The sequence below is a fragment of the Pyxicephalus adspersus genome, chromosome Z (assembly GCF_032062135.1).
Source record: "Pyxicephalus adspersus chromosome Z, UCB_Pads_2.0, whole genome shotgun sequence".
NCBI lineage: Eukaryota > Metazoa > Chordata > Amphibia > Anura > Pyxicephalidae > Pyxicephalus > Pyxicephalus adspersus.
Window position 1 is genome coordinate 48506790 of NC_092871.1, and position 18429 is coordinate 48525218.

Sequence of the window (18429 nt, forward strand, 5' to 3'; positions counted from 1 at the left end):
TCATAACTCGCTGGACTGTTTTTATTTTGGCCAAACCTGCCAGCCCTCCATCTTCCTTTTTCCAAGTAGCTTTTTTTTAGTTCAGTTTTTCCAGTTGTTTGTACCACTGGTGTCCAGTGACCACTATAATTGTGCCAGCTTTCCACTGCTCACTGATACTTTCAACTTTCAGTTTCAATTTTCTAATGCCTGCCCTTTTTACTACATCCCATTTTTCCCATCAGCTTTGTGGTAAAGACAGTAAGTTCTAGGCTATTTCAGGTGCAAAAGCCTAGCAAATATTGCTCCTCCTGGTTCAAGAGTGCAAAAGATACAAATTCAGCTAAAGATATAATGGGTAAATCTCCTGATCTTCCAAGCAGGGCTGGTAGATTTCTCATACTTGCTGACAGCGCTTTCTCTGCACAAAGCCTGGACTGAGTGTCTGTCTGTTGACAGCCTGCCTGTTAAGTGATCTGCCTAGCAAAACTTGTCTAAGAAGAACACTGTTTTATATTCATAATAAAGGTGTTTGCTGTACTTTATATATATATATATATATATATATATATATATATATATATATATATATATATATATATATATATATATAATTTTTTTACCCTAATTGATGGCTGTGCATATTAAGTTTAGTTTCTCTTTTTCTTTCAGAATAGTCTTTTTTTGTAATCCAAGAAAAAAAATTGGGGCTCTGCAACAAGTAGAAAAAGACATGCAACCACCTCCTCCATCCGGTCCTTCGGGGATGGGAGGACCTCCACGCATGGGAATGACCACTAATACATACTGGCGTAAAAGAACTCCTACTCCATCAACAATGGCAGCCTCTCAAATGCATCCAGTTACTGACCCCTTTGCATTTGGCAGAATGACACCTCAAAGTACAACACCAGGGAATGCACCACCATTAAATATGATGACAATGTCTAGTCCATCTCCCTTGCCATTCTCCCAGCCTGGTCACCCTTCAGCTGCTGACAATTTACCAGGGGCTGGTGGACAAGCATACATACCAAGTTCTACTCCCCAGCCTGGTAGAAGTGTAGCTATGCACAGCACTGTGGCTCCTTCATTGTTACCAAGTATGCAGTTCTTAAACATGGCTCCCCCACCTAATGTGCCACCTGGATTGGCCCATTCAACCCCTTCAACTCTTCCTAATGTTACAGGAGGGCTAGAAACTGCATCAATGCTAAGTCATGGGAGATCTCAAAGTAGACAAAGTATTTTTACTGAAGCAGGTAAAGCAGGCAATGTTTCAGCACCATTACAGTCATATCCTTCTTCGTCTCAGCATACTACAGCACCTTGGGGGTCCACTCAGGTTGCAACAGCTACCTCCAGTCAGAATTTCCCTCCTACTGCTCAGCATGCTTCTTACAATACCCAATATTATTCCCCTCCTTATTTAGAAGTTTCCCACCTTCCATCTCAATCCAGTGATCAACCCTACTTATCAGCCACACAGAGAACTGCTCAAGCTCCTTTCCAACATGGTTCCAATATTAATCAACACCATATTTCTTCTCAGTTTAACAACGCCCCAATGGATTATATTCAAAACCAGAATACTGAACAGAACAGCTGGTTTGGTCAGGCCCATCAAGAACCACAGCAAAACACACCATTACCTAGTTGTGTCACTTTACCACCTGTAGCTCCATTACCAATACCGGGAAATAAGCCCCAGAATGAATCTGTGAAAATTCTGAGCGGTGAAGGTAATTTAGGAACAGTTTCAACATTTTTTAAAGCGGGCGAAGCAGAAAATTTTGAAATCCCATCTTCAGAACAGCAACAACCTGCTAGTAAGCAAGTAGGTAATGTTTCCTATCAAAACATTGGAAACTCTGCAATATTGTCTCCTCCACAAACCCAGACAGCTGTTTTAAACACCCAGACCATAACATCATCATCTTTTCATCCTGCTGTTACAAATACCCCGTTATTGGTATCACAGAATTCCAGTGGCTTTCCACAGGATCCGCATGGACTTTGGAAGGCAGACTGCATAGCTACCCAATCCACAGAAGCTAAAGGTGGGTCTGAACAGCCCTACGATAATGTGGAAAATATTGAGTGTGTTCAGAACCTTGAAGTGTTACCAAGTGAATCTCACAAAATCTTTCCTAGTGGTGTACATTCAGAAGGGTTTAGGTATGGATCAGTACCTGGTGCGACTATTCCAAAGAATGTCCCCAGCCACATTGAAGGGGGTCCAAACTTGGAATCCCCTGATGGGCTGTCACACCCTGTTCGATCTGATAGTGTATCTTCAAACTACAGTAATTTAAGTCATCGAAGTCTTCCCATCTCGACAAGACCTCAAGAATTGGTGGGCACCTTCATTCAGAAAGAAAGTGGGAAACTTGAGAATGAAAACACAAATAGTTTCTTTAAACAAATTGATTCTTCACCTTTAGGAAAAGAATCTAATGGTCAAAAAGCTTTCCTTGGTAATTTGTCTCAACCTCCAACCCCAAGTCCACCAAAACCTACTGGAATATTTCAGGCCAGTGTGAACAGTTCTTTTGAACCTGTTCGCTCATACATAGGTGTAAAATCAGTTGATGTAGACCAGTCAAAGGTAGTTGGTGAAATTCGAGATACCAACAAACATGTAGCAAATACTTCTAAGAATGCCGTGCCGGCAGTTTCTCCAGGAAATTTAGAGCAACCTCCTGATAATTTGGAAACAATTTTTACCAGCAATGCTAATGTTGAAGCTTGTAACATAACCAGTGGAAATGTTTTTGGAGTTCCCCCTTTTGATAACCTATTACTTGATAAACGTCCATCGTCAAGAGCTCATGGGTCAAATAAAAAATGTGAAAGCCCTGCAACTACTTTGTGGGCCCAAGGAGAACTGCCTAATTTTGGAGGAAATGTCCTACTGGCTCCACCAGCTCCTGCTGTTTATGTTCCTCCTAAATCTCAAAATGAAGTAATACAACCTCCAGAGGAAGGTGCTTTGGATATGCAAAACATCAGGCCTGACCCAGCACTGTTTCTGACCATGCCAAAGGAGCACACTTCTTCTGAAAATCTTGAGAATCCACCAAAAATTGGAGATGACGAACATCCTCCATCACAGGCAAGTTCTGGATATGCCAGTCTGTTGTCTTCACCACCTACAGAATCATTGCAAAATCAACCTGTTCTAATTGCTCAGCCAAACAAAAACTGTAATTTGGCACAACCTATTAATTTTTCTTTGTCTTTGCCAAATCAAATCAAGAATTTTAATTCAGCAAAAGATCCCTCAGGTGCCGATAAACCAGTTCTTACTGGTAATTATGTTTCTGCTATGAATACTTCCCTTACTTGGGTTCAACCTGAACCCCCACCTAAAATGCCTAATTCTCTCAATAATACTTTGCCTTCTGGCAGTGATCGATTTTCTGATCTTTTTTCCAATCAGTCTCCAAATGATACGCCATCCTCAGCCAGTCAGATCCCACTGAATTTGGTCATGGATGGGCAGAAAAATGGTAAGGTAGAAAGTGTAGCGGTTGAATCAATTTCAGTTTCTCTATCAGGGTCCCATGTACCATTGGAAGATTCTGCTGGAAAAGTTGTCCCAGACAGTGTGGTTAGCAACCATGTGGAAAATGCAGGGGCTCTTGATTTTACGGTTCCCCATGTACCTACCAATCAGTTTCCTAATGCTCATGCTACAATTCAGAATCAACCTCCTGCTGGTGCTGTTACCTATCCAGCCAATGTCCCAAATTTCCAGTCTGCACCAGATATTAACAAGCAAGGTTTTTATCAGCAGGTTACTAAAGATGTTCATGTGCAGCCTTCTGTAGAGGCTACGCAGCCTGGACCAGAACCTTCCCACGAATACATGACTCCTGTTTCTCAAGCTCCACCAGGAGCTGCTCCAGGACAGGTACCTCCTGGGTCCAAGCCTGCAGCTTATCCTCCACAACCTGAACCTTCGATACCAAGTGCCCAGCACCCAGCAGATCTGCGGTACAGCGGTAATTCAGAACCAGGACCTAAATATGAATCTTCAGAACAACCTTACCCTCCTCATCCTGTGTCAACTTCAAATGCACCAGTGAATCCCAGCCACTCTTTTGGGTATTCAGAACAGTCTAGACCGCCTGCTTCACAAACCCCACAGCAAGCTGATCCTTATTACTACTATAGAGGCTACGGTACATACCCATCAGCTTATCCTCAACCATATCCACCCGTGGATCCTCGAAACCCTCATCTCTACTACCAGGTAAAAGCTTTATTTTTGTTGCCTTTTAGCAGAAAACCATCACAAATTTATTCTTGCTAATTTGATTCATTTCTGTAAGAATCCAGAATTAGTGATGATTTTCGTCTTTTTTGGACCAAAGTTTTTCAAGAAATATCCTGACAGGGAACATATATTTAAAATCCAATCAGATCCTATCACTTGACACATCTCAGGAACCTTATATGTTTGAGAACAGTTTCTGTTTTCTACAAACTCATTCAGTCTCGAACTTTGTCCTGCATCTATATTGCATAAGGGGTGTCTTAGGGAGCATTTGACTATTAACCAATTGGTTAGACCCTAAACTCTTCCTGGCATCTTGCCCTGCTGTTTCAGAAAGGGTTTCCAGGCCTGCTTTTGGTAGACACACCTTTTATCTGGGTGAAATTTGTAGCTATGTTCATCATTCAGTTGACTCCTTTTGGAGGTCCCAAAGGTATTTGATCCCTGTAGCTCTCTGATATATTGAAGCTTGCTGAGGGGTTTCCCTGTTCTGGCTGCAGGGTTTTTTGTTGCAAGTCAAATACACCTAACAGCATTTCTTGAGTGACCGATCCCTGTGTACCTTAATGGAAGAAAAGTAACTTAGTGGTATCTTAAAAAAACCTTCTAAATTGCCTCACATTTGTTTTTTTTTGTTTTTTGTAGGACTCCTATGGAGCTTATGACGCGGCCTACAGACAGTATGGTAATAGTGGATTGGCCAACTCTGGAAAGTATCCATACCAAGAACCAGAGCGTCCTAGCTCAAGGTCTAGCCATTGCTCAGACCGACCTTCTTCAAGGTTTGTCTTTTTTTGGAGTACATATCTCTTATCTTCCTTGATTTCATAACATTGCTGTAATGTTGTAGATAGCATTAAATACTCTCAAAGAAACACTTTTAGGATTGAATCATGGAAGCTGTCTTTTCTGACCTAGAAGAAACATGTGTATAGTTGGAGACCTAACTGTAAACATGTGCATTCTTGCTTTGACTTAAATATTGCTGCAAGGGTAAAAATGACAAGATCCAAAATGTGCAAAAACAAAGTACGCAGTCCCACCTAACATTTTTCCTCTAAATGATTACAATTAGGTTTTATTCATAGCAAAAGAGAAAGTTATAAAATATTAGGTATCTCTAGGAGACAGAAGGTATGACTGCACAGCAGCCTCAGGAAGCTTCTGGAAGTACCTATGTAATGCCTGATTGCCTGGAAAAAAAACAGCATGCCTCCAGTCTGCATGCCCTGGTCCTGCTTATAAGTCATTGCAAAATACTGTGCTGTATAGATTGCTTGTATTCTGAAAAAAAAATTATGACTGTTTGTCTTGATCTGTTTAAAATTGTCTGTATTTCTTAAAGCCTTACAGGGTCATACCCTATTTGGTTGTTAAGTTTGTGTTAAATTCACCAGCATATAAGTTCAGCTCAAAATTCAAAGATGGTCATTAAGATGAAAAACTCATCATCCCTTAGAAATGAGAAACTATTGGGTAGTTTGCCTTTCTAACTTCTGTCAAAATGCTGTATATAATCAATTACTATAGTTTACCCTCCGGGGTGTTTCAGTGATGTCTGGATTTCTGTACTAAAAGCAGTACACTGTTTTTCATGAAATTTTTTTATTTAAATTGTAGACCTGTAACTTACAGAAATACGTCCGAACAAGGGTCTAGTAGGTATCCTGATTATAATAAAGTTTGAAACACACAATCATGTAATCATGTAATAAAATTTTTTATGGACTCAATACAGCTTTTTTGTATTGAATTCAATACAAAGTGATTTGAATTTCCTGCCCCGCCTCCCGCCCGCACCAACGCTTGCAGCGACGTCACCGGGAAACCCCGGAGATCGTCACTGCACACGCCAGGTGAAGACTGAAGACAGAAGACGTCTCCGGAGGAGCTGCAGGGACAAGGTAAGTGTTTTTTTTTTTCAGTTGTAATCTGATTGTCATACAGTGTTGTATGACAATCAGATTGCTCTGTAACGTGTGTTTCTATTTTTAGCTACCCCGAACCTGGTTCAGGGTAATTGATTCTAGCAAGTTTTCTCACCCAGAACCAGGCTCCGCCTAACCGCCCAGGGGGTTAATGCAATTACTGGTGGATCTCATTAAACCAAATCCTAACTTGTATATATCAGGTTTTCAGGGAAAATTGTATTTTCCCAATTTTTGGAAGATGATGAAACCACAAAAAACTCCTTCCAAGAATTGAGAAAATACAATTTTCCCTGAGAACCTGAAAATGTGTATGCTGTTCCTCGTTCATTTTCAAAATTAAAATAAGACTATGGGAAATTTGCTTGTTGCAGTATTTAATACTGGGACCTTGCAGTTGTGACCCTGTATACAGCTTGATCTGTTTACTTGTGCTGCCACTATAATGCGCTGACTTTCTATCCAGACACCAGTGATGGGATTCAAAGAACTCTTAGCTCTCTCATTGTTTTATGGCTATTACTGACTGATTATCAATATTGTAAAAGTAATAAAACTTCACTGCAGCCTTGAGGTAGTGGATCAGGCTGTATAAAAAATTTCAACATCGGTGTTTGAATGTATAACAAGCCTGTTGATGTTTAACCACAGTGATGCATTGTATTAGATAAATCATAATGATTTTTTTTTCAATTGTTTAGGCAAGGGTACAATGCATCTTCAAATTACTATGCGGATTATTACCAAAGCCATTATGATTATGGAGGTAAGTTCCTGGTAATTTTTTCCTTTTTAACGTGTGATATAAAATATCCTGTTTATTTCTAATTGTATTGCTGATTTGGACTTTTGTAGCATTATCTTTTCTTCTCAAAGACCCCTCTAGATGGGATCGCTACCCTGGAGCCTATGATCCTGGCTACAGAGACCCTCGTAGCAGTTACTGGAGTTATCGGTATAATGCTCCGGAGGACCCTTATAGGAAAGTTCCACATGCTTACACCAGCAGGTTAGTTCCAGGCTTGGCTTTTTAATTTTTGTATTAATATCTTCGTGCCATCATTCCATAGCTTTACTATAGCAGGAGAAAGTAAACTGACATTCCAGGAATATTTTTGGAAAGAATGTGGAAATGTTGAAACTTTGGGATCGTTTGATTGCTTGTTTGCCTGCTAGGAGTATTCTAACTTTTTGTCCTGGTGGTCAGGACAGACAGGGAAGAGAATAGAACATTTGTCACACAAGAAAATCTTTTATGTTCAATATTTTCTTTATTTAAGGCTAGTCATTGATACAAAAACAACAAATATACAAATGGGTACAAATAACCATTTATATATGACAAAAAGAGTCGAAAAAGAAGGAAGAAAGGAAAGAAAGAAAAATGGATAAGACAAATGTAGCGAGAAATGAAAAAAGAACAAAACAGGAGACCAAGAGAAAGAGACAGAATCATGAAAAATAACCATATACCAGTCACAAAAAAATAAAACAAATATCCCAGCTGCCAGAAACCTTCAAACATATATCTCCACATCCATACAATTCATTGGTTGAAATCAATAGCACATTTATTATAATTAGACCATACCTCCGGGCCCAGGAAAAAGGCCTTGTATATATTCTGTGCCATAGCATAAATTCTTTCTAATGAACATTGTACATTAAGATCATTTAGCACTTCAGAGACATTGGCCACATCTAGACTTTTCCATTTTCTTAGAATTGCCATTTTAGCACTCAAAAAAAGAGGGAACCGCCACTGGTCTCACTCTCACTGGTAGTTCGTCTATCTGCAAATGTAGAATAGCCACTTCAGGGCTAACATGGATGGATCTTCCTGCCAACTCAGATAATAGATTAAATATCTGATTCCAGAAGGAGCGTACAGACTTGCATTGCCACCAAATATGTTGTAAAATGCCAAGTTCTCCACACTCCGTCCAACAAGGATATCTTTTTTTGGACATACTTATTTTTGTGAAAGTGGTCTTAGCAGCATTACTGTGTGGCTGTCTACATGCTCCAATCCCAGCTTGTATTGGGTGCCAGTACTCTACCCAACCCTAGCTACTTTAAAGACCTTAACATGCCCCCACGCTATCCCATACATTATCAAAACCCAAACCTTACAAATATTTTTGATCAGCAGATGACAAAAAAGATCTTTGGTGTCAATGATAACTGACCTGAGAGGCACAAATTGATCATTGCTCAAGAAACCTTTAGCAACCTCCAGAGGAACCCTGGTTAAGAACCACTGTATTGTTTTTCCCTTTGCTTCCCGCTCTTTGCTGCTACATAAGAGGTTATATAGTTGGGGTAAAAAAGTTAAGCCAGCACAAAAAGTATTTAGATGCTCCCTGTAGAGGGGAAGGTTATGACATGCCAGGTGCAACATAAAACAGAAAGTTTTTGATATTTGTACAGGTATGATGTTTATGAAGACCGCTGGCAGTATGACCCTCGCTATGTTGGTGGCTTTGATGATGAGATTGATGCACGTAGGGATCTCGCCAAAGACGATTTTGATCGGCGCAGTGTACACAGTGAGCATTCAGTTCGCAGCGTCCACAGCGAGCGAAGTGTGCACAGTCGCCGCAGCAGCTTCAGCTCTCGTTCACAGCAGGTTTGCTAACTAATAATGTTTTGTTTATTGATTATAGTTGTTTGTATATATAAAAGTAATTGCACTGTACATGTTGAACATTTCTCTAGAGCCAGGTATACAAAAGTGATCAGGATCTGAGGGAGAATGTGTATGGCAGCCAGATTGCTAACCCTGCCCTTGAAGACTATTCTTACAGTATGTATCCAAATGAATACAGTACGCAGCAGCCGATGGAAAGCTTCCAGTATGGCTACTCAAGTGGCTCAGAATGGCAACCAGTGGAGCAAGGTATCCTGTGAAAATAGAATATTTCCTGCTACGCTGTTTTAGATAGAATATAAAAAGAATAAATCCTCTGTTTTGTTTTTATTGCTATCTGGGGCTTTGTTGGAGGGCTTGCTCCACATAACTATCATGGTTACAGTGTTTTTACTAAACAAAAAGTAAAGGAATATATGCAATACATGCAGAAAACCATTTTTATATTTCTTCGCTGCAATCCAGATTTACACCATTTATGCAGACAGGAAGTGAAGGTAAATCTCTGCTAGGACTGCAAATAGTAATAAAAACCCAATAAGGCTGCTAATCTAATCTTTAAAAAAAAAATAGAATCTTTAACGGTCATACAGTGTTCTTTATATAATATATATATTTTTGTCTCCGTGTTGAGGTCTTGTGTGTAACTTCCTTTTTTTCTTTTTTTTTTTTTTTTTTTTCTTTCTTTGTTTTTTGGCGGGGGACTTCCAGTACCTTTAAGGCCCCTGACCCCAGAGAAGTTTGGCAGCCCCCATGTTTGTGCCAGATTTGGCCCTGGTGGTCACCTAATCAAAGTGCTTCCCAACCTCCCTTCAGATGGGCAGCCCACGCTTGTAGAAATCCATAACATGGAGGTCTGTAATAATTTTTTTGTAAGCTTTTATTAGGCTTAAGCAATACTAAAACATTTTGCTATCAGTAGTTTGCATTTATTTTCTTTTCCAGTTTTTGATTTACTTATCTACCTTTTTCCAGGTTATCTTGCAGTGCAGCCCAGAACAAGAGCAGATGAGAGCATTTCCTGGTCCTCTGGTCAAGTAGGTTTTTTGTGTTTATGTATTTTCCCTACAGCTGTAGAGGTAATTAAATCTGTAATTGTAGTGTTATTTGCTCAAAACCAAAGAAATGTAATTTAGTAGTTCATTGGACACTGTTGTTCACTGTAGACCACTACACATCGTATATGCCATACCACACTAAAGTGCTGTACACACACCTGATTTTCAGCATTGATGATGAAAAATGTTCCTATGAGATTGCACTTTACTGTTAGAAACACTGTACAGAGATAGTTGTTCTGCAGTGGGGGTTGACCTAGAGGCATGATGATATATCCTTACCTTTAGAAAACTGGTCATTTATATTTGTTGTTTAGTGATCTGGAGAGGAATGCAGAAGGCTTGGCTCCTCCACTGGGTTTTATCTTTCTGCACAGCTAGACCCATCATCATGTTGCAGCTGTCTTCGTACTTGTAAAGCCTTCTCCCATTGATGTAAAGCCTGGAGTTTTAAGCCCTCTGTGTGTGTTTTCCCTACAAAATTTGCCAGCCGTGTGAAGTAGGGTATAATGAAAAAGGAAGAAAGCTTTGAGAGAAGGCATGTGATAGGTTGAGAGCTACCTTCATGTGGTGTATATTCTGCATCTAGGCAACTGTTAAACACTTCTGGTAGTTGTGTAAATATACCTTTTCACTGCTAGCTGGCTGTCTTTGCAGGAGACAGTGGTTTATTGTTCCTTTTCTTCTTTTCCTACCTTTATCTTGGGGGATGGGTTGCAGAAAAAATATACTGACTCGAAAATAAACCCAGGGCACAAAAATTGTCTATCACTGCTAACTTTCAAAATGGTAGACAATACAAATCTGAAACTTAATATGAATAAATACACCCATTGGATGTTATTTTTATAACCTGTTTTTATAGTTTACAACTTTAAAATAGAAAGCTTTCCTGCTGGTCCTGGACTTGCAGTTGTTAAACTGAGAATTGTTTTCCTTGTTTGCAATATCCCCGTGTCTTTTATTATGTTGCAGAGAAGAAACCCACAAGGTGGATGTCATTAATTTTGCACAAAACAAGGCTAAAGAATGCACACAGAATGAAAACCTAATAGACCAGGAATCCGCCCGTTTGCTCTGGGATTTTATTGTTCTTCTTTGCAGACAGAATGGGGTGAGTCGTGCTCATTGATTCAGGGTATTTATAGGTGGTTTCCTGCTTTTCCCCAAGCTACAAAACAGTCACACTCTGCTGTCATACTAAAATCCTTTTTTTCTGTGATATAATGGCAATTACTTTTTTTGCCATTCTTAAAAGATTTCTGTAGACCAGGGGTGGGCAAACTTTTTTTAGTCAGGGGCCACAATCTGCAAAAAAATTTTGCAGAGGGTCAGGGTCGATGGTAGAGTGGGTGGGGTTATGCCATCATGACGCCCCTGAACGTGATGTCATGATGGCATAACCCAGCCCGCTCTCCCATCGCAGATCTGAGCCTGCGATGGCAGAGTGGGCGGACTGTGTCATTGCACACAACTGGAGATGTGTTCTGTGGCACTGGCCGGTGCTCCCCCCGGCGAGGTCCTTCTCCTGACCCTGCTCGAGCCAGAGCTGCGGAACACCCAAAAAGAAACATCCCCATTGGGCCGTAGTTTGCCCATGCCTGCTGTGGACAAATGTAACCTAGGGAGGAAGTGCATCATTGGAAACTGGAGTAAGAGGAGCTTTTTCCCCCTTATTTACTGTATTTTTCGGACCATAAGATACACCTGACCATAGGACGCACCCCCATAGGAAGCACCGGAGGGTACTCGAACAGTAGTTTTCCTCTTTAAGCCAAGGTAGTGTTCAGAAAAGTGTGTTTAATAACTTCTAAGCACATATAAGTAAAAGTACCTTATTTTGCAATGATTTCCTTACATTTCCGGTTTCAAAATGTTGTATGTCTACCCTGTCTGCTGCTTCTTACGTTGTATACCATTTTTAATACAAATATGCTTTACATTTTTGTAGACTGTTGTGGGGACAGACATAGCTGAACTACTGCTGCGAGATCACAAAACAGTGTGGCTTCCAGGCAAATCACCAAACGAAGCAAATCTGATCGATTTCAGCAATGAGCCGCTTGAACATGAAGAGGAGTCTGGTGCCTCCCAGTTGTCTTTCCTTACAGATACGTTATCCAGTATAGGAGCAGTTATGGAAAAAGAGACCGAGCGTTTCAGGGAGCTTCTGCTGTATGGGCGTAAAAAGGTGCATAAAAAGTCACTTCTGCTATGTCCATATAGTGGTTTCCACCTAACCTTATGTCAGTCTGGTAACAATGTTCTTGTGTAATTTTATCCAAATGTTCTTGATGCAGCAACATCTGATCTACAGGTGGTAATGATTGCTTAAAGTACAATTGTCATACTAATTCCAGGATGCTCTGGAGTCTGCCATGAAACATGGATTGTGGGGCCATGCACTGCTACTAGCTAGTAAAATGGACAGCCGAACACATGCCCGAGTTATGACTAGGTAATATCTTTTTATTTGACGTACCATAATTTATTGTAAAATATAAAGATTGCTTTTTCATGCCAAAATGTCATGTTTCTTTTCCAGTCGCGTCCCTTCTCTTGCTGATATCATAGCTGCAATGTCATCACATTTTATGTGATGACATTGCAGGCCTTTCCACTATGCTGAGCAATACAGCAAGTTCTTCATTGTTGGCTTGCCTCCTAAATAAAAGAAGCATTAAATTGTATGTAAATATTTCTGAGGAATACAGTGTAAAATATATATTTGAGAATAGACTTTTGAGATATATATATATATATATATATATATAATGTGTGTGTGTTTGTTTTTCTCGGGGCTTTTCTATTTTCCTAATTTACATTTTCTTTAAATGTGTTTTTTTGTTTTTTTTTTTTTTGTTTCTGCCATCCTATTCTCTCTTAATCAATAATTTTATTGTAATTGTATTAATGGCCTTGGTGGTTCCCAGGTTAGCCATCATATGCAACCAAGGCTGGAAAAGGCAAAGAAGAGGAGAAAAATTTAGAGTAGCAGGCAGACAACAGCTAGCAAAATGTTACTTGATTAATTTGCAGTGTGTATTTATGTACAACAATTGATTAGGAGAGGAAGCCCTACACAAATTTAATGTTTGAGGTAACATTTTCTTAGGATTGGCGTATTTACCTATAATTTCTAAACTGCTGCTATTTGTTTATTCAGGTTTGCCAACAGTCTCCCAATTAACGATCCTTTGCAGACGGTCTATCAACTGTTGTCTGGAAGGATGCCTGCTGCAGCTACGGTGAGCCTTAAAAAAGTGGACGTTTTCTTAGCAGGTTGCTAAATTTATCAGGGGTTGGTGGGGAAAATGCTTCTTAAAATATTGTCCAGTGGGAAGAATGGAAAGAATTCCCTCATTACAGTGGTTGCTGAAATTCCTCCTTGATAAACAATATTAGATTTGTGCAGCTCACTCTATTGAGTGGTGGTGGTGGCACCATAATGTAACACTGAAACATTTTGTTGTACCTGTCAGTAAGCCTTGGTGTTCTGTTCAAGCTTACTATCTGTCCCTGATGAGTGTGTTTTGAAATTTTTTTTTTTGTTTCTGCAGTGTTGTGGGGATGAAAAATGGGGTGATTGGAGACCTCATCTTGCTATGGTGCTGTCTAATATAACCAATAACTTTGATGTACCAACAAGAACCATGACTACTATGGGAGATACGTTGGGTGAGTTATTTATTTATGAATTTAAGCTGAAAATTCAACACCTTGCTATGTACATTTTGGTGTGCTGCAGGTGAATTAACCCTTTGGTAGTAGTGTGTTGGGCGAAACAATAGTGTACATTGCAGAAGTTTGTTTTACCAAGTGTTACTTAACTCATTATTGTGAATGGGTCTTAGCTGCTTGCATACTGCGTAACATAAAACAACAATAATTTAGGACACTGCTTGTTCCAACCTACTGGTAATTTCTAGTCAGTGTCAAATTGATCAGATGGCTCCCAACTTAAAAAACATGTGATCCAAGGTGGGGCTGTGTAGCGCCTAACATTTAATGTTGTAAGTGAGGGTAGAATCTATTTTTATTTTTTTGCTCATCTGCCTGGGGACAGACAGCAGTAGTTTAACAGTCTCCAGTCACTTTTATTAAAGAGAACTTGTCATGCCTCTATAATACTAACTCTGTAATTCTCAGCCCCCTTGTAAGAGCACCCTTGTGCGAGTAACACTATTATAGTGAAAAAGATGAAAAAAATGTTTTTCAAATATATTGAAATGAAATTTAGAACCCATCCATATCTTGTAAATGTGCATGTAGGATGTTCAACCCATAATAGGTATCCCCATAACAAAGCTATGATCATCTTTAGTTTGGTCTTATTTAAAGTAACAGAAAAGAACAGTCCAGCAAACTGTTACTGGATTACAAATTGTTTATTAACATGCCCCGTGGGGTTTTGCTCCTGTAAGTTTTTTAGATATGTTTTAAGTTTCCACTGATGCATCCTCAATTCTGGTATGAGAGGTTGGTAGGAACTTCAGCATGGAATTCAAGTCTATAATGTATAGAGCAGGGGTAGGCAACATTGGAAATGCAGCATGTACAAATTTAATGTGTGAGCAGAGATGTAAATTGAGACTCTTCGTTTTTTTTTATTTATTTTTTTTTTTTTTTTTTTGTTACTGAATAGCAGAATTGCAGACAGCAACAGCCATCCTGCTTGCCTTACCTGGTGCACTACAACATAGTGAAGCTACACACAATGGGTTGCTACAAAACATTTCTGTGGCTGGAACGTCTGGACTAGAAACTGGTTTTAGGTCCTATTTCAGAGCCCGCTCTTTATTAACATAAGAGCAGACATCAGGCTACAACAACTGTTATGCCATTTTCTTTCCAATATCCCTTCTATACATTACTCCTTTACTTCTATACATTACTCCTCCTACATACACTCCTTTGCTCAGAGCACTTGGTCTGTAGTGCTGGAGGAGTTAAATACACTGTAGGTCAATTTAGCTGTTTTGACCTTATTTGAGCTCAATTAGTTTTGAAAGAGGCAAAATTAGAAATCTTGGATCAAATTAAAAAGAAAAAATGTGTTTTTTTACATTTCATAATTGTCATTCTTTAATACAAAAGTATAAACACATACCTAATATCTGTGAATAATTCTGAAGTGATTTACTCATTGATACATTTACTCATTGATGAGTGTTTTTGTTTGTTTTGTCTTTTAAATTGATAGTCATATGTATACTTTTTTTTTTCCCTTTTTTTTTATTTTTGGTAAGCCTCCAGAGGACTCTTAGATGCTGCTCACTTCTGCTACGTTATGGCTCAAGTTGGCTTTGGGGTTTACACAAAGAAAACAACCAAGCTTGTCCTCATTGGCTCAAACCATAGGTGAGAAACTATGGCTCTTCATAAAAAAATGTCTTATTGTTCGGGGGGGGGGTAGCGTGGCATGCAAGAGAATTGATCCTAATTTTTTTATTAGAGAGTCAGTTGTAGATATAATATTTGAAATTAGGTGCAATCACACAAATTTAAAGCAAATTGACATAAACTCCTAATGTCCACCCTGTTTGGATTTCTTCTTAAAAATGTACAATGAATAACTGGGTAATGTTCTGACTTTCTTAGCTTGCCTTTTGCGAAGTTTGCAACCAATGAGGCCATTCAGAGGACAGAGTCGTACGAGTATGCCCAATCCTTGGGCACTCGGACCATCTCCCTGCCCAATATACAGGTGTAGTTTTTTTGCTTTCAAAAGTTATTTATATACCTTACACAGTCATTATGGAAATATTATAACGCTTTTCCCTGTACTTTTATGCAGGTTTTCAAGTTTATCTACGCATGCCGTCTGGCTGAGAATGGACTTTCAGCTCAGGCCTTTCATTACTGTGAAGTCATTGCAAAGACAGTTCTTAAACATCCATCTTACTACTCTCCTGTCCTTGTCAGCCAGCTTCTTGAGGTGACATCTGCTGCTTTGTAAACTTGTGTCTAAAATGTTTCAGCCATTTACATTTTTTAGATTGACTTTAGACTATAACAAAATACCAGATAAAAGTGGGTTTTTTTCATACATTGGAGAAAGCAGCAGACCTCTGGTGTATTTTTCTGTTCTTGGAAAAAAAATAGTTTCAAGCTCTCTTCCCAATAGTTTAGCTCTTAGATTATGATTGTGTACAGGGCAAACTGTAAGTATAGGACAAACTGTATAATTGCTGCTTAGAAAATTCAGTAACCCCTTGACTGCCAATGACATGTAGCATAAAAGGTTTAAAATCTGTGTAATATAAACAACTGTAAATTATATTGACCTTGGGTCAGCACCTTAAAAGTACTCTCAAATCTCCCTCCCCTCACCCTTTGGAGTCCCCCTTAGGAATGGGGTTGCAAAATATCTGAGGAAGTCGCTAGGTGTCCACACTTTGATAATCAGTAACCAATGACCAATCAGAGAAAGGGTATTGTCAGTGCAGGAAAGATGGTGACTGGTCACTTTACTGCTTGGCACCCTCACCCTGCTTGCATCTAATGTTATGTATGGTTCTCATACACTGCAGGTATGATATACATTATAGTGTATTCATATACTCTTCTGTTGTGCCCATTTACTGAACTCAGAACAACCACTATTCCCGTGTTAACTTAGAATTCTGGGCAGATGGGAAAACTTGTTTCATATCTTTCTTTCCCTATTCTGAGTCTGTCTCCCAAACAGTTTCTTACTGACCTTTATTATCCATTCCTCCAAAGCCACTTCCAGAATGCATATTAAATTACAAATATCAGCTTTTTTGTATTATGTTGGCCCTCTGCGGACCCAATGTTTTCACAGAAGTGTAGTATAGTACTACAGCTCCCTTGAATCCTTTGTGATTCCACAAAGTGTGAGCATAAATGTGCGTTATGAGTGCCATGAAAACAGAATGGTAAACTACAGCAAGGATGGGAATGGGATTTCTCAGTTTACCCCATTTCTTCTCCACACACTGTATCAGCACATAGACACACTGTACATGCTGCACTTGTATTATTTAGTAAATGTCAACCCATGAAGCAGACTAAATTACTGACAAGACCAAAGCAAATAGAGAGAGAGCAAGGAGAGGAAATGAGGTGGCCCTAAAGTATCATCTGCAATCTTTGTTGAATGGAAGTTGCAGTGTGCTAAAAAAAATGGGACTATTTGGCTTTATCACAGAACAGGACAATCTATAAGTGTACAAAAATAAACAAAATACCAATTTTAAGTATTGCCTACTGTTGCCTCATGCATACATGTAAATGTTAATTTTGTACTTGGGGAATCAACGAGCATTAGCATTGCATGCAACACTTGCTAAGTCTTATCATCCACAACTGTGTAAGGGAAATAATTGGCTATTATAGTTTGGCATAGTTTTAGGCACTCACACAAATTTGAGGTTTTAGATATTTAAAATCCATTTGCTCAGCACAATCTAATTTTTTTAGGTTACCGAAAATGGGCAAGTTTATTGCACTTTTGTGCACTGGAATTTATTGGAATGTAACTTTTACTGAAAATTTAGTTTTGTTAGTAGTAATGCATTTATCCTGTGGTCAAAATTTCAACTACCATCATTGTTTGCCACAGGATTAGGATGTCTACATAAAAAGTGTAGTTTTTAGGTAGCACATTCTAAATGCTGTTGTTTCTTTCTAGGTGTCCTTACATTTGAGGTTTTTTGACCCTCAGTTGAAGGAGAAGCCAGAGCAGGAGCTGTTTGTAGAACCATCGTGGTTGGTTCGATTACGTCATTTGAATATGCAGATAAAGGTACAAACCCTCTAAATTAATAGAAAAAGTGAACTGTAGAGGCTTGGCAAACTACTTTACATAGTAAGACCAAAAAAATGTTTTGGCATCCTTTATTTTCTATGTTTCAAGTAAATGCTCCATGAGACTTGCAACAAACTATTGCATAGAACCATAATCAACAGGAATGCAGCAAATATGAGTGCAAAACTGGAATTCAGCAAATATTTCTAGCTAATATTGTACATTTTGTAAGACATGGTCATGGGATTTTAAGTTGAAGCAATTCTGTAGGTACTGGAACTTCAGTGCTCAAATTGTATTTTAATTAGAAAGCATATAAATGTGTGTGTGTGTGTGTATATATATATATATATATATATATATATATATATATATAATATATAGATCATTTTTTCCCAATTAAGAATATTTGGGGCAAAATATTTCTCCCTTCATCTGTGCTACAAAAATAGATACATAAAAATATTAAAACAATGAAAAATAGAGGATTTCAAATCAAAACAATGTCCTGTTATTTATACAATTTAAAGGTGTAAGATATTTGTATATTGGACCATGCATTTTTATTTTATATAATTTAAGAATTAAACAACTTAAATGAAAAGGGGAAAAATAGTATACCCTAAATAAGGTATTAGAAATATACATAAAAAGTGCATTTAGTAGTAAAATGATGATTTTGCTTTGATCTGTATCTGAAAACATTATTGTTTCAGCATAGTGTATTTCCTTCAGCTATTGCTTTGATGACGGCTCAA

At 38.7% G+C, this 18429-nt stretch overlaps 1 protein-coding gene and 1 long non-coding RNA gene across 5 annotated transcripts in view; one reads left to right on the forward strand and one right to left on the reverse strand.

Annotated features, from left to right (window-relative positions):
• Positions 1-18429, reverse strand: part of LOC140344613 (uncharacterized) — a 137854-nt gene that overhangs the window by 7543 nt on the left and 111882 nt on the right. The gene's annotated exons all lie outside the window — the stretch shown is intronic.
• SEC16A (SEC16 homolog A, endoplasmic reticulum export factor) overlaps positions 1-18429 on the forward strand; it is a 45164-nt gene that overhangs the window by 5194 nt on the left and 21541 nt on the right. For all 4 annotated transcript variants that reach the window (XM_072431883.1, XM_072431885.1, XM_072431886.1 and 1 more), the window contains exons 2-18: positions 652-4237; positions 4907-5043; positions 6891-6955; positions 7066-7198; positions 8620-8818; positions 8908-9088; positions 9551-9693; positions 9815-9876; positions 10873-11011; positions 11849-12088; positions 12258-12355; positions 13064-13145; positions 13458-13575; positions 15147-15258; positions 15499-15604; positions 15695-15835; positions 17555-17668. In XM_072431883.1, coding sequence (XP_072287984.1) covers positions 713-4237; positions 4907-5043; positions 6891-6955; positions 7066-7198; positions 8620-8818; positions 8908-9088; positions 9551-9693; positions 9815-9876; positions 10873-11011; positions 11849-12088; positions 12258-12355; positions 13064-13145; positions 13458-13575; positions 15147-15258; positions 15499-15604; positions 15695-15835; positions 17555-17668 — 5595 coding nt within the window. In that variant the 5' untranslated portion in view covers positions 652-712. The remainder of the gene's footprint in view (positions 1-651; positions 4238-4906; positions 5044-6890; positions 6956-7065; positions 7199-8619; positions 8819-8907; positions 9089-9550; positions 9694-9814; positions 9877-10872; positions 11012-11848; positions 12089-12257; positions 12356-13063; positions 13146-13457; positions 13576-15146; positions 15259-15498; positions 15605-15694; positions 15836-17554; positions 17669-18429) is intronic.